Source organism: Monodon monoceros, unplaced genomic scaffold, assembly GCF_005190385.1.
Source record: "Monodon monoceros isolate NGI ecotype Baffin Bay Population unplaced genomic scaffold, NGI_Narwhal_1 Super_Scaffold_2, whole genome shotgun sequence".
Lineage (NCBI taxonomy): Eukaryota > Metazoa > Chordata > Mammalia > Artiodactyla > Monodontidae > Monodon > Monodon monoceros.
Genome location: NW_021703776.1, coordinates 41,358,602 through 41,385,025, shown reverse-complemented (window position 1 = coordinate 41,385,025; position 26,424 = coordinate 41,358,602). Strand labels below are relative to the sequence as shown.

Sequence of the window (26,424 nt, the reverse complement as noted above, 5' to 3'; positions counted from 1 at the left end):
ATTCAATTTTTAAAATAGGTAATAGAGCTATTGAAATATTTTCTTTTGTCTTATGCTAGTTTTGGTAAGCTGTGTTTTTTCAAGCAATTTATTCATTTCATTTCAGTTGGAAGTTGCTTCTTTTCTTTAGTCTTGCTTTTATTTTGAATGTGCACTACAACTATTTGCTTGAGACTTTCCAGCTTCCTATAATATTTCGGATCATATTCTCTTCTTCCTTCTAAGACTAGGTCAGTATTTACTTCTTTCATGTATCCTTCCAGAGTTACATGATCCCATAATTATCTTTTTGTTACTTTGATTGCCTTTGGGACCCACATAAAATCCCACATCATGCTGTTATCCACTTGCTTGCAAATTGTCTATGAATTTTTACTTTTTTCACTAGATTAGGTCAGGCCTTCTATTTAGTCATGATGATTTCCTTAGTTTATACAATATGGCACAAGAAGTTAATTCAGAATAAATGCTTATTAAATTATTTACTGATGCATTGCTAAATCTTTATGCATTGCAGCTTTATACACTGAAATAGTATGTAATCTCTTTGAGGGCAGAGACATTTCTTTAAGTCCAAATTGATTGGTTTTTTTCATTTTTAATTATTAAAAACAAACTTTAAAATAGTATATATATGTTGCAAACAACAGCAAAAAAGAGTGGTAAAAAATGGTTTCTGATTGACTGCGGTTACTTCACTCAGAGTAGGAGATCTCAGTTAGTCCAAGCTTCTCACTTGCCAGTGCTGGCAAGTCACTTAATCTCTATGGATCTCAGTTTTCTTATTTTACTGGAGAAGATATCAGGCTATATCATCTCTGAGGTCTAACACACTAGCTCTGATATTCAAAGGTTATGTGATATTCCATGTTCCCAAATAAATACTGCCTATGTGTTTACATTCCGTCACAGCTCTCCTATAAACACCTACTTTCAGAATCTCTTGCTAGAGTATTCTGTAACTGTGTAGAATATGATTAATGATCAAGTCTCTTAGAGTGGAAGCCATTCTTGTTGCCCTTTCTCTCATTTAGCTAGAGAGGAGTGGAAGTCATTTCCTTTGATAAAGCGTACTTCCTTTGATAAAGAGCAAATATCTCTTTTCTTTTTTAAAATAACTGTATTGAGATTTCATTTTCATACCATACAAATTCAGCCATTTTAAGTGTAGACTGTAGTAATTTTTAATAAATTTATAGAAATGTTCAGCTATCACTACAATCCTATTTTAGAGCAATTCCATCACCTCAAAAAGTGCTGTGCATCTACACTGTAAATCCTAGCTTCCAACCCAGCCCCAGACAACCATGGCAAATGTTCTCTTGTCTCTGGTTCCTCATAGCCTATTCCTTTCCTGATCCTTTTTTTTTTTTTTTTTTATCTTAATATTACGCTTATACATGTTTCTGGTTTTTGGGTTTTTTTTTTTCAAAAAAATTTTAATGCACTAAAGGCAACAAAGATTCTTTTCTAGAGGAAACTTTAGTCAGGTTACTGAACTTTCTCCTCAGCTCATCTGTATATTTCCTTATAAAGTCCAGTGTTAGCAAGAACCCTGCTAAGTTACTTTAACCATAACCCCCCACCCTTGATATCTGATCCTAGATATCTGATCAGGTTCCTCATCCTCTACCATTCTGATCACCTTGGCCTGTCTTAAGCAAAAATCCTTTTAGGTCAGTTTAGCCAGAACCCCCTTAGCCCTGATGTTTCCACTTACTAATTTTCTATCCACTGATCCCCACCGTGTTCTTTGGCTATAAATTCCCACTTGCCCGTACTGTATTCAGAGTTGAGCCCAATCTTTCTCCCCCAATATAAAATCCCATTGCAGTTGTTCTTAAATCTATCATGATGGTCCTAAATAAAGCCTGCCATACCATCTTGAACAGCTGTCATTGAATATGTTTTTTGTTTAACAAAGGAATTTCTAATTAAAGAGATATTTCTAATTAAAGTGAGTCTTGAAATGTGAACAAATTACTCCATTTTATTCCTTCTTCAGCTTGATATTTTACATTGGATGTTTTTAAAACAAGCCTGCTAAATTTATGTGACGAGCCTAAATGTTATTAAATTTTAAAGTCTTTCTACATTTTGGGAGAGAGTTTTATATAATGAATGATTAAGTGGGGATTTATAGACACTCCACTGGGTATGAAACCTGTTGCTGTGATTTGTGAACTCTGCCTTTATGTTCCCTGTGGCTTAGTTTCTTTATCTGTAAAATAACCATAATCAGTAGTACCTAACCCATAGATTGTTGGAGGATTAATTGAGATAAATACAAGTAAGTGGCTTGGCACAAGTGTTAGAGAATTGTAAATGCCTTATATATGCAAATGACAACTGTAATAAACCATTTATATAATGCTTACTATGGGTCAGGTACCTCATGTATACATTTTGAATCATTTAATCCTTACAGCTTCCCTGTTAGGTGAGCAGTGTAGTATTATCTCCTTTGAATTGTCGGAGAAACTAAGGCATAGAGAGCTTAAATAACTTCCCAAAAGAAAGTAGAGAAACTGTTACTCAGATTCAGGTAGTCTGGCTCCAGAGCCTATGCTCTTAACCTATACAGTCTCAACATAAATTTACATTTCAGCTCCCTGGTAGAATAAAACTTGCCTTTGTTAAATGTATTTGTTTCAGGCTAAATGATGACATCTCTTTCAAGATCATATCTGATGTTCTGTTTATATTATGGTTTTCAAGACTATTTGATGTTCATAGAGATTGCAGTGCTATAATCTTTATTCTTCTAACTATGCTATTTGATTTTCTTTGATATTAAAAGGACTTATTTAAATAACTACTTTTCCTTTTTAACTTTAGATGTTATTAAATTATCCTTTATTCGTATTTATATTAAATGAGGATCATAGCACTCATAATAAATCCGACCTTTGTAGATGTTTATCTCTGGGACATTTGTGTTTTTTGTTTTTTTTTTCTTTATTTTGTTTTCGGCTGTGTTGGGTCTTAGCTGAGGCATGCGGGATCTTTCACTGCAGCGCGGGCTCTTCGTTGTGGCACGCAGGCTTCTTGCTAGTTGTGGTGCATGGATGGGCTTCTCTCTAGTTGGGGTGCATGGGCTACAGAGTGCGTGGGCTCTGTAGTTTGAGGCACGCCAGCTCAGTAGTTGTGGCACACGGGCTTAGTTGCCCTGTGGCATGTGGGATCATAGTTCCCTGACCAGGGATTGAACCCAAGTACCCTGCATTGGAAGGCAGATTCTTTACCACCGGACTACCAGGGAAGTCCCTGGGACATTTGCTTTTAACAAAATATACTCTGTCCTTTTTTAGGTGCAAGTTACATCTTTTACAAATAACTTTAAGATTGAAGGGTATATGAATATTATATTCATTCATGTATATGAATGAATATAATATATTTACATTGTATTTATGTTATATATACACACATTAAAATGGCATATGTGTACATACTTAATTCACACATATGATACATACATAATACCATATATATTAACTGAAGTTGCTGTTTGTGAAGATCTGTTATGCCATCTATATTTTTACCTTTTTGGTCACAAGTCATTTTAATTGTGATCATCTATTTACTGAATGCTTTTGTAGTCCCTCTATCTTGAAGAACAACGCACATCGCTCTAATTATAGATGAAGAAATCTGAGTATACAGGCACAATGATGTGAAATTTTAGAGAGGTGAGTATTTGCATTAACCACCAGTTGTGCGGGGGTGGGGAAAGATGACAGCACAGTGTAATTACATTTGGTAGATCAAATTTGGAGAATAGATATACCTCACAGATAGCCTCTTGATTACCTATGATCTGAGGGTTTTGCTTTGTTTTGAGAAGAGAGGTCATTTAAATGAGTAGAACAATACAAGATAATAGACAAAGAATTGCAGTCCTTTGAAATTTAGTGAGCTTAGCAAATAAGAACATTGTTATTTCAGAATCTTCATAAAATAAATGTCAGTTTGTTCCTTAGTTGAGAAGTTTTGCATCAACTTGATTCCTTCTTCAGCATACGTGAAACAGAGACTTAAATCTCAAGAAATACATAACCTCAGAATTATATAACCTTAGGGTGATCTTGTTCAGGTTTTAAAACGTGCGTGCGTGTGTGTGTGTGTGTGTGTGTGTGTGTCTGTATTATAACGTATTTGAACAATGCTTTCATATTTCTATCTCTATTTCATGATTCAAGATAAAAATGAGAAGATTTCAAGCCTCATTTTTTCCCTCATTTCACTTATTCTTTATGTGTGGTATGTGTCGTTAGTATAACTCTACTTTTCTACTTAATGTTGTTGACCTATATGGAGAGGTTGTTAATTAGGAAAACCAAGAATATAATTTTCTTACTTATTAAGGACAGTTTCTCTCTCTCTCTTTTTTTTTTGTGGTAGTGCATTTAGTATTTATCTTAATAGGCTCAAAAAATGAACCTCACTTGACAACTTAATTAGGTAACCAGGAAAAATGGTGGGGAAGATATAGGGCTAAAATTGGGAGGATGAAGACTGTGTCAACCATGAGGATGCAGATAACTTTTCTGGGAACCAGTTGTCTCATAAAATGAGCAGTGTGTTAGATTGATTTGAAAATCCTTTTTAATTTTCACATTCTATGATTTTATTATACCATAGGAATGAAGAAAAAGAGAAAGAAATTCTGGGATTCTGAATAATTTACAGCATAAACCTCCCACCAACAGTGCTATTTTTTATTGTATTAACTCATAATATTTTTTCTAATTTTAATTCAGTTATGTACTTTATAGGTCATAGCCTACCAGAAACATATGAGTTAAATATAAGGCAGCCACTTTTCATTTTTTACTAATTGAGATACAGGTTTGTGAGGAATGGTTTATAGTAGAAAATGTTTTCTTTCAATCTGAAAAGTTTTTTGTTTTCTTCTTAACTCTGTAAAACAAAATATTATAGATTGAGCTTTTAAATAGACTAAAACATTTGTAGATAATAATAACATGCTATTTGGATATTTATAGCATATCTCATATTTACTATAGCTGTATAGCTCCTAATAGGTTTACATGTATGATGTATGGTTCCTTTTCATTTTAATTCTTAATTTTTATTTTAATTCTTCATTTTAATCCTTTTTGTGAAACAGTTTCAAGAAGCAATTACATTTATCCTAAACTGGAAGGAATTAATATTATCAATTTCTGAATTAGCTCTTCCTATTACAATGCAGTTAATAGGATTTAAAGTTAAATATAGTATACCTGTATACAGCAGGCTCCCATTTAAAATGAGTTTTCTCCAATTCTGGCCTCACTTTCTAGACTGACCTCCTGTAAGAAAATACACAGTCAAGAATTAGGTTGACATAGTGAAATGACTTGGTAGCTGACTTTTATCATTGCACATAAACAGCACAGTTATTCTAAGTCACAGTATCACTTTCAGTCAGATAACCACTAAAGTCACTGCACTGTGGTTTCCTGAAAATGCCATAATCCTTCAAATGCCACATTAAACTGAGAGAGAAAACCATCAGTAGTGCCTGCACGGTTATGTAGAAGGATGAGCTATGAACCAAGTGAAAAGATGTTCTGGCAGAACAGTAACCTTTCCCTTGATGTGTGCATTTCCCATTACATTTTTGACACAAAATGTTGCAGAATGATTTAATGGTGGCATTTTGTTTTGCTGACTCGTTTTTTCATTAAAAAGAAACCAAAGTTTAGGATAGGAATGTAGAGGAAGAGTGACGAAGCACTGATTTCTATTACAGGAATCTGTTTTCAAAATAAATAAGTTAAATTTGTTTTAGGAACATGGCTTTTACCCCTTAACATTTTATGTTAACTGTGATAGACAAATCGTTTAGTTTTATTATATCTTTAAAACAATGTTGTTTGTTCTTTAAAGTTAATTTTTTTCTCCATTGTTCTCCCCTCTTCTTTTTTCCTTCCTAGTAACTCTTGATCAGAAATGACATGTCAATAAATAGGAAAGCTTTGTTCAGTAATTACATAGACTGCACTTATTGCATGTAACCCAGAAAGTGTCCTACTTTTTATTGTCACTTTAGATGTATATTACTAGAGCTGATTTTACAGGGAAACAAAGTACGAATATCACTGGTCTAAAAGATCAATGCCTATTAACTTTGAGAGGACACATTTCTATTGGGAATGAAGTCATAAAGTTGTCCCACATAAAAGTAGTACAAAGCTTTTTTGCACCTATGAAAACACGCTGAGAAAGAGAAAGAAACTTGCCAAAATATATTTTGTAAGACTTGCAGCACTGGACTTTCAGTTATAATGTTAATATGGAGTGCCTGGATATGGGCCCTGCCACACAGTTATTTAAAAAACAAAAACAAAAACTTGGGAATTTATTTTGCAAATACATATTTCTTAAAATCTCACTTTTGAAAAAAAGATACATCAGATAGTGTTTGACTAAACACTACTTTGGTCCCCCCCATCCCCCAGGATTATAAGAATATTCATAAAAGATGCAATTTCAACTAAAGAAATGGAAATTTGACTTGGAATTTCTCACTCAGTATGCCCTTTTTCCCAGCTGACTAACTTTTTAAACAGGAGACTGTCGCTCTTTATGAACTCTGTTAAGTGTCCATTATATTTAGTTTCCTGACGTGCTTTAATTCTGCTGCTCTTTCTTCCAAATGTCACAAAATGGAAGGGTTTACATTGAGTTCAACAATTCTTTATCTTCAAACTGTTACCTAGATCAGAAGAACTAATCAGAACAATATGCAGTGTGGATATATGTTTTCAACTAAAAGTGACTTAGGGGCTTGTTAGTGATATAATTAAAGTATACCTTACTGAACAAATACCTTTATTTTTCTTTCCTTTCCTTTTTCTCTTTCTTCCTTTTTTCCTTTGTTCCCCTTCCTCTCACCCTCCTTCCCTCTTCCTTCTTCCTTTCTCCTCCTTCCCTTCCTCTCCCCCCGACCCCGTCCCACCACCCACCCGCTCTCTCCATCATCAGGACCAGAAAGCCACAGAAATTTGTTACATAGAAATAATGTGTTTTCTGAAAATTCTCACATAATGGGAACTCAGTATAGGATTACCCGGAAAGATAATTGGGAAAAAAACAACCAAAAAAAAACAGTGGTAAGCAATAAAACCAATGAAGTTGTAAAATAATGGGTAGGTTTAAGTAAGTAGGGAAGAATGGAGCAAGACATTCCAGAAGAGAAAAGAGACTTTGTAAGCATACTCAGGAAGATGGGAAGTCCTTTTATGGCAGTAGGTAGTTTCAAGCAGGGATCTGTGCAGAATTATTTGACCTAAAATAGCACAATTTATGGTTGTTTTTGGGGATTGTAACATTACATAAGTAAGATATAAAAAGATACTTTATAAGAAGCTATTTCCATAGCTATTACTATTTGCTAAAAATGTAGTTAAAAATAATTACAAAACTTAAACATGTTCAGGAAGAAAATACATACACACATACAGTACACATATATTCTGGAAAAAATAAAAACCATTAGTAAAACAAATGTTTTGCATATACAGATAACCTTTTATTTCGGAGATACTGTCATACTGGATTTAGAACGCATTTATTAATTTATCAGGTTGTTTTTTAAGTACCAAAGCAATATATGTTGTTTGTAATCACTTAAATAATAAGTGTATAGAGGAATGTTATTTTCACCCTACTTACTCAAAACCCTGTTCATTTGGGGTAACAGACATAGTTTAGTGTATAATCATCCATACTTCTTTCTTCTATGTGCAAACAAAAAATTCAGGGCCCATTGGCTGGCCTCCTCCCTCTCTCCCTTCTATAGCTTTTGTAGGCTTTACTATGAAATTTGTTTTTTGTTATTTTTAACTTGAGAACACATAATGGGCTTTTTCAGTAAATATAGAACTAAGCCAGTCTTTTAAATAGCTACAAAATAATGTGGATGTGCCATAATTAATTGTAGTACTTCCCTATAAGTAGAAATTCATGGGTTTTTTTCTGTTTGATTTCTATCCCAAACTGAGTTTGCTAGACCAAAGTATATGCATATTTTACGTTTTAATGGATACTGTTATTTCTTTTCCCAATAGACATGATTGTGTGAGGATGTTATTGCATAAGTGTTTGACAATCTGGTGGGTAGAAATTGACACTTTGATTTTATTTTGTGACTGCCTGTGAGGTTGAGTGTTTATTCATATATTGATTAGCCATCTGGATTTTCTCATCCATGTGTTGTCTTTCCACATCCTGTGCCTCTTTATTTATGGAGATGTTTTCTCTTTTTTAAAAATGAGTTTATCACATATCTTTGAATAAGTTGCAGATCTTTTCTTTCAGGTATTTTGTGTGTGTGTTTGTGTGTGTACTTTGCTTGCTGATGGTACTTTTTACAAAATTGGAATTTTAATTTTTGTATGTTGTGATATTTATGTCTAAAAAAACTAATACGATGTGTTACTATGACAACCAACTAATATCTCCTACGTTATTTAAGCAGGCAGTGCATATTATTTGTCTTTGCCCTTTAGATGATCTTTGTGCAGTTTTGCTTGAAATATTTTTAAAGATCTGAGTTACTATGTCATTTTAAAATAATTGATTTTACATTAGCATAATATAAAACTGTTATTTTGCTTTACTAGTATATGTCAAATTCTGTTGATTTAAAAACATAATTTGTTTTACAGAGACTGTATTTTGTTAATTTTATCTGTTGAGAATGCAAATTTTCAAGCATGTTGAAGCTACTTGTCGATGTTGTAACCTTTTGTATGGTGTTTCAGACCTTGAGGAAGTTGAATACATGTTTGGTGATTGGACCTTGAGGAAGTGGAATATATGTTTGGTGGTTGATTACAGAGGCAAAAATTATTGTTTTCATTGAAGCAGTCACTGGCAAACTCTGAATCGCTAAATTCAATGGCCTTTTAATTTTCTATGTACTCTTCGTATTTGGTCTCATTTCAGCATTTAACATTGGTGACCAACGTTCCTTCTTAAAACTTTTGGTGTTCATAGTTTCAGTGTTTTACTCTAGTTCTTATCAGTGGCAAAACTGTGGTTCAGATAGTTGTATTTGGGAACCAAATTATTTGGGTTCAAATCCTCGGCCAGTAGTTATTAGTTTTGACTTTGCGTTAGTTATATTCTCTCTGTGCCTTAGTTTCCTCATTTATAAACTGGGAATAGTAATCACTCCTATCTCATAGAATTGCTGTGAGGATTAAATGAATAGAAATAGAAGTTATATGCCTTCATTAACTCCCTCATAGTCTATTATAGTAACCAGCACCTTTACTAGTTTGAATGTCACCAGTCTCCATCTAGTCGTATAAAGAATTTGTTCATGTTGTACTTAAATTTGTCCAGAAGCTTCTCATTTCTTACAAGGTAAATCCAGAGTTTAAAACATGGCTTCTAAGGCCCTCCAAATCTGACCTCAGTCTTTTTATCTTCATTTCATTTATTCACAGCTCCAGATAACCTAGTTCTCCTTCCTAAAACTTTCCTGTTAGTTTCATGCCATCTTGCTTTAACTTTAACTTGCTCTTATCTAAAATGATCGTCTGTTTTTCTCTGGAATGAGGGATTCTCAGTCATTTATATTTAGTCTATATTTCTTGTTCCACCCATGATTCTTAGTGTATAAGTACCATATCTTAATAATTAAGTTAATTTTAATATTCCCAGTCCCAGGCTCCATGCTTATGACATGGTATGCCCTTTACATAACTGTAGAGAATAGAGAATCTACAGATTTTAATTAAAGTCATTCATATTTAATATTTTAGAGTAACAGTCATCAGATATTAGTGATAACTTGGCTTAGTTACGTTATTTTTATGTACAAAATGTCAAAGCCTTATTTATTGGGTTGGCCAAAAAGTGCCTCGGTTTTTTAAGTAAAAATAAAAGACACATTTTTCATTTTCGCCAGGAACTTTATTGACCAGCATATTCACCCTTTTGTTCCACTACCTTTGCCGTTTTTCAGGCAACTTCATAATTCCATCTTCCCAAAACTTTTTATCTTTTTGAGCAAAGAACTGTTCCAGGTGCCTTTTACAGTCTTCCAGGGAATCAAAGTTTTTTCCATTAAGAGAATTTTGTACAGACCTAAATAAATTGAAATCTGAAGATGCAATGTCTGGTGAATACGGTGGATGAATCAGAACTTCCCAGCCAAGCTGTAGCAGTTTTTGCCTGGTCATCAAAGAAGCATGTGGTCTTGCGTTATCCTGCTGGAAGATTATGCGTTTTCTGTTGACTAAATCTGGACGCTTTTCGTCAAGTGCTTTCAGTTGGTCTAATTGGGAGTGGTACTTGTTGGAATTAATCCTTTGGTTTTTCAGAAGGAGCTCATAATAGAGGACTCCCTTCCACTCCCATCATATATACACAACATCACCTTCTTTGGATGAAGACCGGCCTTCGGTGTGGTTGGTGGTGGTTCATTTCGCTTGCGCCATGATCTTTTCCATTCTACATTATCGTACAGTATCCACTTTTCATTGCCCATCACAATTTGTTTTAAAAACGGAACATTTTCATTACATTTAAGTAGAGAATCGCATGTGGAAATACGGTCAAGGTTTTTTTCGCTTAACTTATGTGCAGCCCAAACATCAAAGTGATGAACATAACCAAGCTGGTACAGATGATTTTCAATGCTTGATTTGGAAATTTTGAGTATGTCGGCTATCTCCTGCATGGTATAACGTTGATTGTTCTCAGTTAATGTCTCAATTTGATCACTGTCAACTTCAAATGATCTACCCGACCATGGAGCATCGTCCAGCGAGAAATCTCCAGCACGAAACTTCACAAACATCTTTTGACACATTCAATCAGTCACAGCACCTTCTCCCTACAATGCACAAATCTTGTTTTGTGTTTCAGTTGCATTTTTACCTTTCTTGAAATAATAAAGCATAATATGCTGAAAATGTTGGGGTTTTTTTCTTCCATCTTCAACGTTAAAATGGCTACACAAAAATTCACCAATTTTGATAAGTCTTTTTTAAAAATGCACGCTGATATGACAGCGGTCACATACACTCTAACAAAATTGTTTCGAATGAAATTAAAAACAACTAAGTGCTACTAGAGCCATCTTATGGAAAAAAACAAATGAAACTTTTGGCCCACCCAGTAGATCGGGATAGTAGTTTTTGTCATACTTTGTTTTATTATAGTTTGTGTAGTAATTCAGTTCATTTTTTTCTTCATGGCTGTATTGTTCTATGAGTTAAGATATATTTAAAGTCTTAAATGAGTTTTATTACCCTTAACATTCCTCTTGTGTTTCTAAGGATAGTACCTGCTTCATTGAAATCTGAATTATCTTTAATCTGAAAATATGTATGTTTACCATTAATTTTTGCTAATTTTAACTGCTTGGGCAATGCAGAGTCAGTTAAGTTAGATCTGACTAGGTCATAATCTAATTTTAGTCAGAGTAGAGGAAATAAGACTGTACTTTGTTTTATAATTTTAATGGTCTGGATCTCCTTTCCATTTTAATCTGAAAGAAAATTATTAACAGGTTGAGAATTTCTAATTTGGCTTCTGGGGTAATTCCACAGCGATAAAAGACACTGGTTCTTTCTTTACCTTTTTTTTTTTTTTAATTGTTTGCTTTGTTTTTTGATGTGAAACTTGAACTTTCATTCCTGACAGCACCTATTTCCATTCTTCTCATGCTCCTTATTTCATCACCTTTTCTCTTCCTTCTTCATATTTAACAAATGACCTCGTCTCCTGCTTCACATAGAAAACAGAAGCCATCAGACAGAAATGCCTAAACTTTCTGACATGGAACCTGTAACTTACATATAACCTTATTGATATCCATAGGCGTCTCTCTTCCACCACCCTTCCCTCTCCTCTTTTCATAACAGTGCAGCAGAAGAGGTGTTCCCTGTCACTTTTATCCAACAAGTACTCTTAACTCCAACCTACCAAACTATGTGGATTTTCTGACATACTCTTTTTAAAAATTCCTCTGTACTTCCCTTCTGCATCAAATTTTACCCCACATATTCTCTCCCTGATAAATTCCTACTTACCTTTTAACACTTGCTTTAATCCTCTGTTAATCTTTTTTGTTTTGTTTTGTTAATCCTTTCCTTAACCTGCTCACTCCTACTTATCAAGCAAGATAGTCTGTCTACCTGATATGCTTCATTGGCAGTTTATATAGGCCTCTATGCTAATAATACTTACCACTCTGTATTGAATCTCTCCTATTCAGAGTCTTACACTTTTGTTCACTTGACCCCTCCATCAGACTGTGAATTTAATGAAGAGTTATACTTATATCTCAAGAGCTGGAATAAAATTTGGCATACTATAATCTTTCCGTAATTCTCTGGATGGATAGTTTGTAATCACTTGGTTAGTGTGAATTAGGTTTAGGACCCAGACCTCTTGACTTCAGCGTTCATTATCATACTGTTTCTACAGGTTCTGTGTTATTAAGTCCTTACAATAATCCTACTCTTTTTAAAGAGACTATTATAGTGCACAATTGTGTCCTTACATGCCCTATTAACAGTATTATTAGTTTTAATGAAATGTTTATACTTTTTAACACTTTTAGTCTAGTATCTGGACTGTTCATCATTTTAGTTGTCATTTTAGTTTTAGAGAATATAGCTCCTTCTGGATTAACTGCACAAGTCTTTTCATTGTTTAAATACTGGAAATAACTTTTGCAGTGTCATGTCACTGTATGTCATTGGGTTTCCACATTTCCCTTTTGTGACAGTAGCTACTTTTATTCTGTGACATTTAGTCTGGTCACTTGACTGGAAATGGTACAAAAACCTTAATTCTTCATGCATTGCTTGACCTTTAATCTTCACAGTCACATCTTTTTAAATTCTGCACCCATTATAGTAGTAGTAGTATATCCCATATATAAAATTGCTCACTTTATAAATTTCCTACTTCTTGTTCAGATGTTGTTTGGCTGTCTTAAATCCCTGAAAATAATTTTTGGTAACGATGTGTGGTTTATTGATACCAGAGAGACGTGTTATCTGTGGGCAAACTTTTCAGTCTCATTAAGCCTCTTTTTATACTGGTAAATAAGAATAACTCTTCTTTTATATATAAATATATATATATACATAAAATATACATAACATTGCTCCCTTTATACTTCTTAACGTGTAGTACTCGAAGATACGAATTAGATTTGGGGGAATTTCCTGGCAGTCCAGTGGTTAGGACTTGGTGCTTTCATTGCCGTGGCCAGAGTTCAGTCCATGGTTGGGGAACTAAGATCCCTCAAGCCATGCAGTGCGGCCAAAAAAAAAAAAAAAAAAGAAATTAGATTTGGAATTAGATTGTTTTCATCTTGTTTTTTTTATCTTTATCAACTACAATTTTGATTTATACTGACTTTATTAGTTAATAGAACTAGAGTTAGAAACTAGAACACAGTAAGTGAAATAATTACCAGAATCTTCTGAAAATTGCCAGAATTTTCAAAAGATTCATTTACTGTTAAATAGGATTTTTTTTTCATTTTAAAACCCTGCATATTTAAAAGAAAGAAAAAAGGTTCTTGTGATCTGTGTTCCCTTGCCAAAACAATACCTTTTCTCATTTACCCAAATTGGTTATTATGATATTTAATTCTATGCTAGGCAAGGGTATGTTGTCATTTAACCAAAGTTTGTTTTATTACACCCTTACTTTAATTCTTTGGTGAATGAAAGTAAAGAAAGAAATTTGGAAGAAAATTAAGAAGTGAATAACCCAGATTCTACAGCCTTTCTTTCATAGATACTCTATCAGTTACACAATTCTTTATAGTTTTCCTCTGAACCTTATCTGAATACTTCATAGTTTCTTTAAAAGTTGAAATTCATAACTCTGGAAACATTTTTTAATGAGGTACTTAATGTATGTCTATATTCTTAAAATACTTAGGCAAGTTTGAGAAAAATTACCTCATGACTATACTATTAAACAACTGTATGATTTGACTTTAGTATAATATTGTTCATGTATTGTGTGTGTGTATATATCATTTTTTGGTACAAAGATAATACATGAAGGGCCCTAAGTGTGATTTAGCCAGTTCTGATACATTGAACTACATAAAAGTAACTCTTTAAGTATGTTCTCTCCAAATAATAGCAAGTGGAGGAGGACTTCTGCTTTGGGTGAAATTGTTAGGCACTCCCTGTAGCGCTCAGTAAATCAGATGGACACAGACAGCTGCACAAGGAAGATAGGCCTAGGAAAGACTAAATAAGTGGGGTTCAGTCACATCCAAGTGAAATTATATCAGTCAATGACTTTCTTTTTAAGTGATTGGAATCTTCCAGACCCATTTCTTTTGTCAGTTTACTCACTGGTGTCAATTATTAAAGAATTGAAAAATTGCCTGGTTATATCAAGAACCTTGTTGTGACATGACCTGTAAATGTAGATCTTTTTAAAAGGAAAGTTGAGTTTCATGTAGTGAGAGCCTTGAGCACTCTGACCAAAAGTTTATTTGACTGTGCTTTTGACGCTTTCATTTGTAAAGAAAGTATAGAATCTATTTTCTCCCTATTTTTTTAAAAATAATATTCCTATGTTTATTCTCATCGAATTTATTTTCTAAACTATTTAATATTTATTAAGGATATGAAAATGCATTTACTTATTCATACATCAAACTGTTATATGGAAGGTATATAAGAGACATCAGAATTTAGAGGATAATGGGAATATTCCTAAAAGGATGAGGGAGAAATCTTATGTAAACCAAGGAGAAATTTGAGTTGCATCTTGAAGTATGTATGAGCAGGTTTCAGAAGATTGAGATGGGAGGTACCAAATCCTTCAAGAGAATGAATATGAATAAAGAAATAGCATGGGATCCTTGGAGTCATTTGTAATGTAGGTTAAAGGTAGATTGGGGCCTGGATTCAGTCTAAAGATTTTAAGAGTCCTAATGGGGATTTATTGAAGGTAAGAGATAATAGGGAGAATAGTCCTTTAGGAGATTGATATTGTGGTGGCCTGTGTGATGAAGGAATGGGCAGCTGGAGATAGACCAATTTGGGGGCCTAGAACTTAGACTGATGGAAAAATAAATGGAAAGGATTCAGTAGATTCAGGAGACGTAAGTTCAAAGTAGAAGTTACAGCAGATAATTAATGAAAATGAGGAGGCAAGGAAGAAAGGGGAGTGTTAAACCAAACTATCCGACTTTAAGATAACTAATTTGAAAGACTGGTGATACCAATAACAGAAAGATTAGTGGCTATATTTATTTTTTGGAGAGAAATACAATAGGTGAATGACACCATAGGGAATTGAGAGATTTCTTTTTAGGAGTTGTTGAATTAGAAATTTTCAGAATGCACTTAAAGTTATGTGATTATAAATACAGAGAGGAATCCAAACCCTGGAAATAGATGTAGTAACTGTTACAGATCTGTTCTGTACAACTCAAGTATCCAATCCTAATTTTCCTACCTTTACTTTAAGTAAATGACTGTGTCTCTGTGTCTCTGAAGGTCTGGTAAGGAATCATGTTCCATAAGAACAGAGGAACTGAAAGAATTGGGTAGATGTCCTTGGTTTAGTTGGACCACAGGCTGAGTCCAGAGAAATTGAATTATCTCATAGGAGATCCTCAAGATGAGATTGTTTAATATTCTGTGGGTTTTTTTTTTAAAGCTTTGTTTTGGTGACCACGGTATTTATGTGTACAAATAATATTTGTCTCTGCTTAGTTGAATGTCAACTGGAATATTTGTAATTTGTCTCCTACCTCCCTTTATTTTTTTTAGCTTTTGTTTCGAATGCCTCTTTCTTTGTGATTTCTTCACACCAGCTGAATTTAGTCTACTTTAAGGCTCTTAATCTTTAGGGTACATTGAAATCACCGGAAAGGCTTATTAAACCACAGAATTTCTGCTTTGGACTCTCTGGGGTGGTGCCCAAGAATTTATATTTGTAATAAATTCTCAGCTGTTGCTCTCATTCTGATGATTCGGGGACCATACTCTGAGAACCACTGCTTTGTTCCAGAAGCCCTTTAGCTGAAGCTTTAAGATAGTCGTTCTCAGCTTGGCTAGAGATGCAAGTTACCCATAGGAAGAATTACAAACAACAACAATGATAAAATTATTCTTGGAGATTCTGAATCAGTAGGTTCTAAATCTGTGGAGTAGAGTTTGGCAGAGGCAGAGTTAAGGCTAGCTTAATCCTCATCTGAAAGTCCCTTTCTTTCACATTCTCAAGTTCATTGTTTATCCTCATTGCATCTAACTCAGCAACTTTTTCAGTATCATCACACTGAATAAGAATCAGTAAAGTGTGAACACTCCCAGATCTTGGCATATTTGTCTCTTCCTCTATTTCTGTCTTTCTGGCATTCTTTGCCTTCATTTTTCTCTACCCCTGATCTATCAAAGGCACCATGATGTGAAGACTTTGACATTTAAATTTAAAGGGAGATGTGGTGGGGGGAAGGGGGGGAGTGTATGTGCTCAATTTTTCTGTAAATCTAAAACTTCTAAAAGATAAAGTCTATTAATTAAAATTTAAAGGCAGGTAAGTGAAATTTTCATGTATATTTAAAAAATTTTGTTCGTTATAAAAATATACTTACAAAACATCAAAAATATAAAAAAAGTTTGAATTACTATGATCTTATAGCATCTTAGTATATTTACTTTTATTCATATAATTTTAATAATTTTGTTCGAAAAGTTTAAAAAATATGCCTGCTTTGCATTATTTGAAAACTAAAAATATCAGAGTAATTGGGGAACCATTTTCCATCATAACATTTCTTGATCTCCATTTCTTTTTTTCCCATTTTTTCGGCTTACTTAAGACCTTTCTCAGTGCAGTGTCTACACTGTTCTCTGTGATGTTATTCTGTACACCTTAGCTGCTTCAGTGTTTCCTCTTGCCTTCTTTCTATGTTTCTCATTTCTGATTAGGCCTCCTTGGATCCCACTCTCTTTGCCCTGGCTGTACACATTTTTTATTGCTAGAGTATAACTGCTTTCTGTAGCTCTAATGTATCTTGATTCCTCCAACCTTCTGGGTTCTTCTCTTGCCTGATTAAATGGCCTAAACCCAAACTCCAGTCATTGAAGAAATTCTACCAAAATCCTCCCTAACTTTCAGAGCAGGCCATGCATTCTCCTGCTTCTTCATTTTCTGTTGAGCCCAGCTGTTCTTTATTCTCCAAATACAATTATTCCAAGGCTGTCTTGAACATTTACTGAACCATTCAGGGTAAAAGAGTCTAAAATTTAAAATTAAATGCTTTATACCACTGTTCTTAGGAGTTACTTGGCCATCCCTAACACTAAGAGTGTTCCCGTTATGCCCTAGACCTGGCTTTATAAAAAGCAGTGATCAATGATTTTAGTTAATGTCTTTAGAACTAAATTGATGCTGTATTGTACATCATGAAGAGATTAGATTCTAAAGAGGAAATTAGAAAATAAACTGGGTCTTGTGAAGGAAACAACTTAGAAGTTACATTTTAAGAATGCTTTTCTATTAGTAAAAATTGGAAAAGAGATGTTTAATATTCAAAATATTTATATTTGGATAATGAAAGTAGACAAGCTGCCACTGAACCTTTCTTATTAAGGTGGTATTCTGATAAAATTTGGATTGAAAAGAAAATGTTTATTCAGTATATTTTTTTCTTTATAATTAAGTTGATTTGATGATTTGTTAGACATGTGGAGTAGCTAACCTGCTTCACACATTTAATATTCAATGTATGACATTCTTTGATTTTCATATCTACATTAAAACATTAAACCTTTAAGTAACTTAGTGTGATTTATAAATATTTTTATGTTACATTATCAGTGTTTGAATTTTTAAATTTTCTTTTTCTCTTTAAAATAAATGCATTATAGACAAGTATTTAAAGAAAACAGAAGCCTGAACATGGTAACCATTAATTACATAGTGAAGTGTGGTATTTCTGGAGTATGCCGTTTTAGAGTAGTAAACATCATAATTTCTAGCATATATAGCAATGAAATATTTCTCGTTTCACTCATTTATTTTTCAGTAAAATTTATTTTTTGTAATTTCAAACTCATTTTCTATTGCAATGTGGTAATATTGTTAACTTGTTAACTTACACAAAAGGGATTATCTATTGTTAAGAAAGACTGGGACTCCACCGATAGTTCTGCTACTGGCTAGATGAATGACCTTGAATTAAGTTACCATGATAGTCATTTTCTCATCTATAAAATGAAGGCATCAACCTCAATTTTTCCCCAGATTTTGTAACTTTTGTAACTCAAAGCAATTTCAAAACAAGTATTAATACTATACAGTTCTGAAAAGGATCTCACTATTCTTTGACACTTGAATCATCTGCTCAGTATCACTACTAAAGCCACAGTTCAAAAGCTACTGCCAGGGATAGAAGTGTATAAGTAACCCATTCCCTCTTGAGGCAGCTCTGACCACTGGCAATTTCTTTCTCCAAGTGAGCTAACATATCTCTTCTTAATAATTTCAATCCTTGGAATCATATAAAACAAGCATAATCCAGCTTCTAGTATTAGAAACCAACTATATTGTTTTCTGGTCTTTCTTTCTTTTTTATTTTGAAACATCCTGTTTCATCTGTTCCTCCTATAACAAGGTTTTGATCTGTGTTGGTTTTTTATAGTTTCAGACATATAAAATAGACATATTAATGGAATTAGAATTTGTAGATAAGATTGGATATAAATTTTGGAGTTGATGATGGATTTTGATATCTAGGTAATAATGTATAAGAATCTCATATTTTTAACATTTTAATTGAACCCCATAGACATGTTAAAAGTCTGCATGAACTGGAAATTAAAGTAATGCTAGTGTTAGATGCTTACTATATCCCAGGCTCTATTCTCTGCTTTCTAAGTGTATTATCTCATTCAGTTTTTAACAACAGTCCTCTGAGGTATGGCCATCTCCATTTTGGAGATTAGGTAACTGAGGTACAGAGGCACTAAGCATCATGAAATAGAAATTATTCCAATTATATATTGAAATTCTGTTATATAAATTGTTATATATTAGAATACAGTTTTTTCCTTCCATTAAATACTACTAGTGTTTGATAAATTTACTGTTGTTCATATTAGTTGCTGAGATTTATAGAGTGCTTATTAAGGGCCAATGTGCTAATGCTTTGTATAGTTGATCTCATGTAATCCTCAAGGAAACTCCATTACACAGATATTGATTTTATCCCTATCTTATGGGTGAGGAAATTGAGAAGTATTACTTGTTCAAGATCATACAACTAGGAAGTGGTAGAATTGGAGTTTTGAGTCTAGGCAGTCTTGACTGTGTTGCTAATGCTCTAATCATTAGGCATACCGCTCACCAAACTATGCTCCTTTAGCATATTTGACTTCATTGGGGCAAAAGTAGGTGCTTCTTCTTGGTAGGCATCCAACTATACAGGATAACAGACCATTGGTGCTTGCATCAGGGAAGCCCTTTGAAAATAGTTAATTCCCTTTTTTCTACATTAATTTGTAAGTAAGCTTATTAGAAGCATATGGAATAAATACAAAGCCAAGACTTCAACTCTGATATAAAAGACCACATAGTAGTCTTCTGTCCTAAGAAGGCAGCAGCCAAGACAAGTCATGTTGCTTACTCTGAATATTAAGTGAAATTTTAGGATGGAAGAATACTAGTTAGAGCTTTTCAGTGTTTTTCAAAGTTAAATTTAGATTTAATTAGAATTTAAAGCAGATTTCTGTGACATCTAATGTATCTGTTGGGTTGGCCAAAAAGTTCACTCAGTTAGTGAATCGTTCAATAAAATTCTTGGTGAAAATGAAAAATGTCTTTTATTTTTACTTAAAACCAAACGAATTTTTTGGCCAACCCAATATATATTTAAATTCCTATCAGTGTTAACTACAAATGAATCTTTGGGTTGTCTGCTACTCTCTATCGTTTGTGCATGTAATTAAAACTTAAATGTACTTCTGTGGTAAATGATGTGGTTGCTTCCTCTTTCATTTTGCTTATATAGTAGTGCTTAACCTGCAGGCAAAGCACTTCTCAGAATATCAGATTTAGAATGTGCTTACATTTCATCACTTGGAGCCTGAAGCACTGAGAAAAGTTAGCACATGTGACTATTTAGCAAGGGAATTCAGCTCTTCCTATCTATTTCCTTGTTACTCAACGAGGGAATTCTGTTCTTTCTGTTTACTTCTCATATGTTGATAAGTACATTTCTCTGAAAACTATGTTTCACGTTATATTCTTTTTTTCTTGTACAATTTTGTTTTTCCTTTCTTTGGAGTTTATTCAATTTGGCATGGTAGCTCGTCGATGGCATAGTAGTGCTTTATTTATCTGTGATTGTGCCACTTTTCACTTTCTTTTTCTCAGTAGAACTTAGAAGCATTAAACACATCTCTCTAATACTTAAATATTGAAATGAACTTTTTCTATGATGTGTGACTAGTTGGTAATTTAATCTCATCTGCACAGATGTAAATATCTGAAGGAAATGATAAAATTTTGTTTTCCACAATCAAAAAGAAAGTTACTTCTCATCACCAGGCATCTAAAATTTCTCCTCTGAAAACGCGTCGGTAGGGAAATAAATACAAGAAAAACTAAAGAAAGTTTTGAAAAATAAATGCAAGTGAATGACTTGAAAATTTGGCCAACATTAGTGTTTTATAATCAATGACCAGGTCTTTACAGTGAGGTGTATTTTCTGTCACTTTTGTTGCACAAATCTACTAAAATAGCTAGCTAGGGATATACTTTTCATAATTGTAAGCAAACGTTTCCAATATAGTCTTTAAAAAAAGGAAGGCAGTATAGGCCCAGGGAATAAGAATCATCTGAATATTTACTCCCTGAGACTCTGTACTTGAGTAGAACCACTCCTGTAATGTACTGATTAGGTGTGCTTGTTTTCAGTATATTGCATGCTTTCTCAAGCATTGTTAACTTGCCATATTTGATGAAAAAATAGCAAACTGCTATTATTTAAAGCATCTATTAATCAAATTACATGTTTGCTTATATAAATACAAACCCCTCATCATTTTTATATTTTCTTTTTTGTTTTACTAAGATAGATTTATTGTGACAACTAAAAGTAATAATAATACAAGAGGCAACTCAGTGTTTCAAATGATGAAATAGTTCCATTTCAACTAGTAAGAACCTTTACAAGATCATGGCATTTAGGTTTAGGGCATCTGTCTCTTTGGACCAGATCATATGTTATTTGAATCTACTATGGTATTGTTAGTGTGTTTCATAAGACATAGTGCAGAGCTGCTGTGATCTTTAAATGTTAATGTTCTTTTCTTATCACTTTACTGTGTAGATACCCTTCATGAGACCCAACTCTGCCACAGCTCATCCTCGGAGGCAATCCTGGAAACCTCTTTTATAAGTGTGATTTTAAAAATGTGGATAACACTCTCAATAGAGTATATAAAGTAAAGGAGAACAGCTATCTTGTCTTTCCCATAAGCTTATCACTGCAAAAAGTTGCCTTTGCTTGTCAGGTTTGGATAGAATGTAATTGATTGGTTTGTTACTTGGACTGACAAGGCAGTTAATTTGCCTGTGTGGATTTTTTTCTTTTTTTTTTTTTGCACTAATCAGAAACATTTGATATGTGCATTGTTGAAAAATACTAGATAACGTCTTGTCAGAATTGTCCTATTAAGTAATGTCTTCCCCTCTTGCTTCTTTGGCAAATGATATACAGTATTTGGACTTACTTAAGAGTTACTGAAGCCTGTGGGACTTACATGCAATGTGCTACTTGTTGTTGAACAAATCTAGTAACAAACAAGAAACATAATGCATTCCATTAGTCTGCTATTCTGTTTCATCCAACTTAATACATATATTCATATATGAAGTACTGCATTGGGAAACAACTGTAGACTATATTAAATGTTACTTCTATTTATAATATTCAGCAAAAGTGAAAGACTTGTGAAAGCGTATGCCATTCTAGTTTTGACTCATTAGTTCTAGTGTGAAAGCACTAATATTAGTAGCATGCAGTTTTTGCAACTTCAGATTTTAAGCTTGTAAATAAGAATATATCTGTGTTGATCTCTAGATATTTTTTAGTAATAACCAAATATATTCACTCTTTATTGATTCAATACAAACTTTCTCTGTTCAGTATAATTTTATTTTTCTCAACCTTAAGTATGAGGTTACAAAATAAGGAGAGAGATACAAAGCTTTTGACTATACAACCTGCCAACTGAAAGATTTTCATCAACATTTGTATCTTTCCAAAGGTTTACAGAATTAAAATTTGGTCTTCAAGCTTTAATGAACAAGTCTTAAATCAACGACAGAAATATGTTGAATATTTCATCACTTCATCTTGAACTGATTTAGAAGAGACTGTTTGCTGAAATTGAAATACATATATACATGTAAATTGTCAACATGTCTCTTGGAATTTCCTGATTTATAAATGTGGTTTGGGACATCTTTTCAGGTATAGTGGCATTGAAAATAGTTCAAACATTAGGAATAGAGTAGGAAATGTTATAGATAATTAAAAGCAAGTGTAAATATAAAGTTGCTGTATGCTAGTAATCTTTAGTTATACTAAGGAACCATATTATTGGATATTTAATAAAAGCAGTATGTATATAAAATATGTATAAACTGAGATTATTAACTTATTGAAAGACCTAACATTGGAGGAAAAATATTAATAACCTGTAGCAAAACCAGTAGGCTTTTTTTTTTTTTTAGAAAAAGAACTCATTATTTATCACTGCATAAGCTTAAGAAAAAGTTGGTAGTTATTACTATTGATGAACTCCAGCTGATTTTAAGAAAAATGTCAGATTGCCATTTCCTTAAAAAAGAATATGCTAGTGCATTTGGACCTGACTCTCCTTTGATATATGGTAAGATATTACTAGTGGTCATTTTATTTTAGATTTTTTTGAAAAATCATTAAACCTTGTGGTTTTGGTGACACTATTAATCAAAGTCCTTTCCACCTGGTTCTATTTAGAATACCATATTATCATCATTCTCCATCTTACTCTTCAGTGGTGGATATGTGGTTCCATATTTGGTGCTAGCCCTAAGAATCTTTGTCACACATCACGAATATAAACCACATAATATTCATAAGATCATTGGTCCTGCAAATGTGTATTTGGAGTAGAACTTTTGAAGAGAGTAGAATGAAACACTTTCTCCTAATAATCTCCTAGACACTCTCATATTTCCATGGTACAAAATTAACCCTTTTCTGTAATTGGTCCAGTTGTTATTCAAAGGAGATGTTAATGTGTGTATCAAGAGAATATACACTAAATAGTTCATATTTTACATGTATAAGAGAAAGCAGTCCGACAGGTAAATGATGGTTATTTGTCGCATGATAGGGAAAGAAAAAAAACACTGAAATATCAAGAAGTAAAATAAATAACTCTGAACTACAAGAAGAATGACATGGCAGTATATAGCAGTGGTTCTCAAACTTTATAGTACATCAGAATCAAGGATTTGTTTAAAAGCAGATCGCTCACCTACTCCCCTCCTCATTTTCCTCCTCATTTTACTCCCTCTTACTTCTCCCTGCAGTTTCTGATTAAGTGGGTCTGGGATGAGGCCTGAAAATCTGCATTTCTAAAAGTTCCCAAGTGATGCTGAAGCTGGCCAGGGACATCCTTTGAGAACCATTTGTGTATAATATTTTTAAAAGAATCATGGTATTGTGGTTGACATTGATTGATTGAATGTGGCTTTAATCTTGTTAAAAGGGCCCTTAAATTTTCAAAAATACTTGTTTCTAGGTAAAAGAGATTATAGTAGTTTATAGCACATAGAGTATAACTTCTTTATTATACATAAGTTTAGTTAAACAGGTGTTTAGTTTATACCTATTTTGGACACAGCACCATTTTAGGTACAGAAATTAATCAAGGAACATAGCCTTTGTCCATAATTCACTAATTCTTTTGTTAGGAAAAGATTTGAAATTAGGATTATGTTTAACATGAAAACAAATTTAGCCTTAACCTTTATCCATTTTGTTTGTAAATGAAATTTATTTATCATTTATATATCATTGTTATTCATGTTTCTTGAGTGTTTACCTAATTTTACAATTATAATGTTAAAAATAGATCACTGACCAATAAATAATAAGAATATTCACACTCATTATCCTTTTTCCCTGTTTTTACATCCTATTACTTACTAGATCACTCTTTTTAAACTCTTAATGTTTTTTATTTGACAAAACTTACCACTGTTTTACTTGATTCTCAGTATGGGAATATTTTATTAATATTTCACCAAAATCTATTCAAGGAATTCAGAAGGACTCTCTAGCAGAATGGCATACTAACATTACTAATTTTTCTTTAAATTTTCTGAAATCATTTTGACAATTAAAACTTGTTTAAGAGACTCAGCTTTAGAGTTGCATGGCATATGAAGGCAGAAATTTTTTCCTGCCCAGTCAACGCTTTATCAATTTACATAATACTAAGGATTGCGATTAAAAATATTTCTGAGATAGACATGCTTTGCAAATACTTTTTTTTTTTTAAATAAACATATAGACCTCTTTCTCCCAGTACACAGTCTTAAGACTTTCTGCAGGCCTGCTGTAAGATTCACTGCTGTTCAGGTACATAAGATATAATGAAACTGGATGTTCATGCTGGGCTTTGTGAATAAAATGAGACTGACCCCCAGCCATTATCTCATTTATCTGATTTACATTGTAAAATCAAGATCTACACTATTGATTAGAGAATAATTAGTTAATTATGAGCAGGGAAATACAAAGTTATGTGGGGCTTGAGCACAGCAGGTTGTACTGCTGAAAAATTTCCAAGGGCATGAGCAGATGGAGATCAGTTTATTAAAGAACAAAGCAGATGTGTTTCAGGTATGAAAATGTCTAATCATTCTCTCATGCTGTGAAGAGGTACTTGACCTTATTGTGTATTTTTATATGAATTCTTTTATTTCATGTTTTAGTTTTGCCTTTCACTTTTAATCTTGTAACTTGACTACTGCAGATGTAGCTAACTGAATTGATCCCATTATTTAAGTGATCATTAAACATGAATTTGGATTTCAGTAATTATCCAAATATTTTTTCCAGTTAATATACTTTACAGAATATTTTTGTCTTTCCTACCACTCATTCATTCATTATTGCATGTGATGAAAGTCTATAGTGACATTAATAAAAATATGTTCAAGACCTCCACATTTAGCCTTTATTTGTGAAATATCATATAAAAGACATTTTCTAAGTATTTAGAAAATGCTCATATAGGTGATTTGCACTAAAAGTGTTGTAAAAAGGAATAAAGTTTGCCTTTATTGATATTAAATGTTATTCTAATATTTGTAGAATGCAGAATTTTGTTCAAGCTTGTATTATTTTAAAAGTGATTTAACTCATGGGCCGCAAACCTGCATTTTCTCCATCTGTTAAAAGGAATAATTGAAATAATTGGCTACTGTTCAATGAAAGAGTCTGTCACTACTGGTTAATACATTTGTGTAGGCGTTTCAGTTGCTAGTAAGATGTTATGTAAGTAATATTAAGACCAATTCTTTTGGTCATTCTTCTATAGAATTTTTGCATAGAAATGGTGAAAAAGTAAGAAAATCCAACCCATCAGTTCTCTTGATATTTAGTTGTGAGTTTTTTGTTTTTTTTATTAAATGGATGTAACAGTATATATTTTCAAGGTTGCTTCTTTATTTTACTCTATATAGATTTGGAAGGGACCTGAATCAAATGTTCATTGACATAAAAAATAGCTACGATTATGGATCAACCTGGTCATAAAACATGTACATTACTTTTCAAGTCCCATGTTATGGATTTCTCTTCTTCCTGAAATTTAGCTGATCATCTGGCTATAAATTATATATATAGGAGGTGCACCTTTTTTTTGGTTAATTTTGAAAAGTAGTTATTTAGTGTACTCTTCTAGTGAAATTATCAATTGGAAATTAAGGGAATTTAAGAAACTCTTTGGAACACTGGCCTGTCTCTTAGGTGTGGACAGAAATAAATAAGTTGTTTCTTTTTACTTGTGTGTATATTCTCAGTAATCAGATAACCACATGACTGATTGCTCCCATGGATCATAGGACATATGAACATAAATAATTTTCTTCCTCTTTTATGTCTAGGGTGCTATACTTAACCATATCTAAGTAAGTATTTTAAATACATATAGAACTATGTTTATTTGGTCACTGCATTTTGTTAAATGAATGTGTAAAAGACCATATTACATATAGCTGCTTTATTATTGACATCTGTATCCATTATGAATCTGATGCCTAGGAAGTTGTATTTAGTAAAAATCTAATTAAACAATGAGGTTTCCTTTTCTTATAAATGGGATTTAT

At 32.9% G+C, this 26,424-nt stretch overlaps 1 protein-coding gene across 5 annotated transcripts in view; it reads left to right on the top strand.

Annotated features, from left to right (window-relative positions):
* The window catches only part of PHF14 (PHD finger protein 14), a 201,186-nt gene that overhangs the window by 100,279 nt on the left and 74,483 nt on the right, over positions 1–26,424 (top strand). Inside the window, exon 17 of one of the 5 annotated variants that reach the window (XR_003795130.1) lies at positions 22,302–22,507. The exons of 3 other annotated variants lie outside the window; for them this stretch is intronic. Coding sequence is in view for 1 of the 2 variants with exons in the window: in XM_029233137.1 (XP_029088970.1) it covers positions 26,203–26,226 (24 nt within the window). In the remaining variant the exon portion in view is untranslated. Of the gene's footprint in view, positions 1–22,301; positions 22,508–26,202; positions 26,227–26,424 lie in introns of all 5 variants that reach the window. One more of the 5 variants, XM_029233137.1, reaches the window with a different exon arrangement.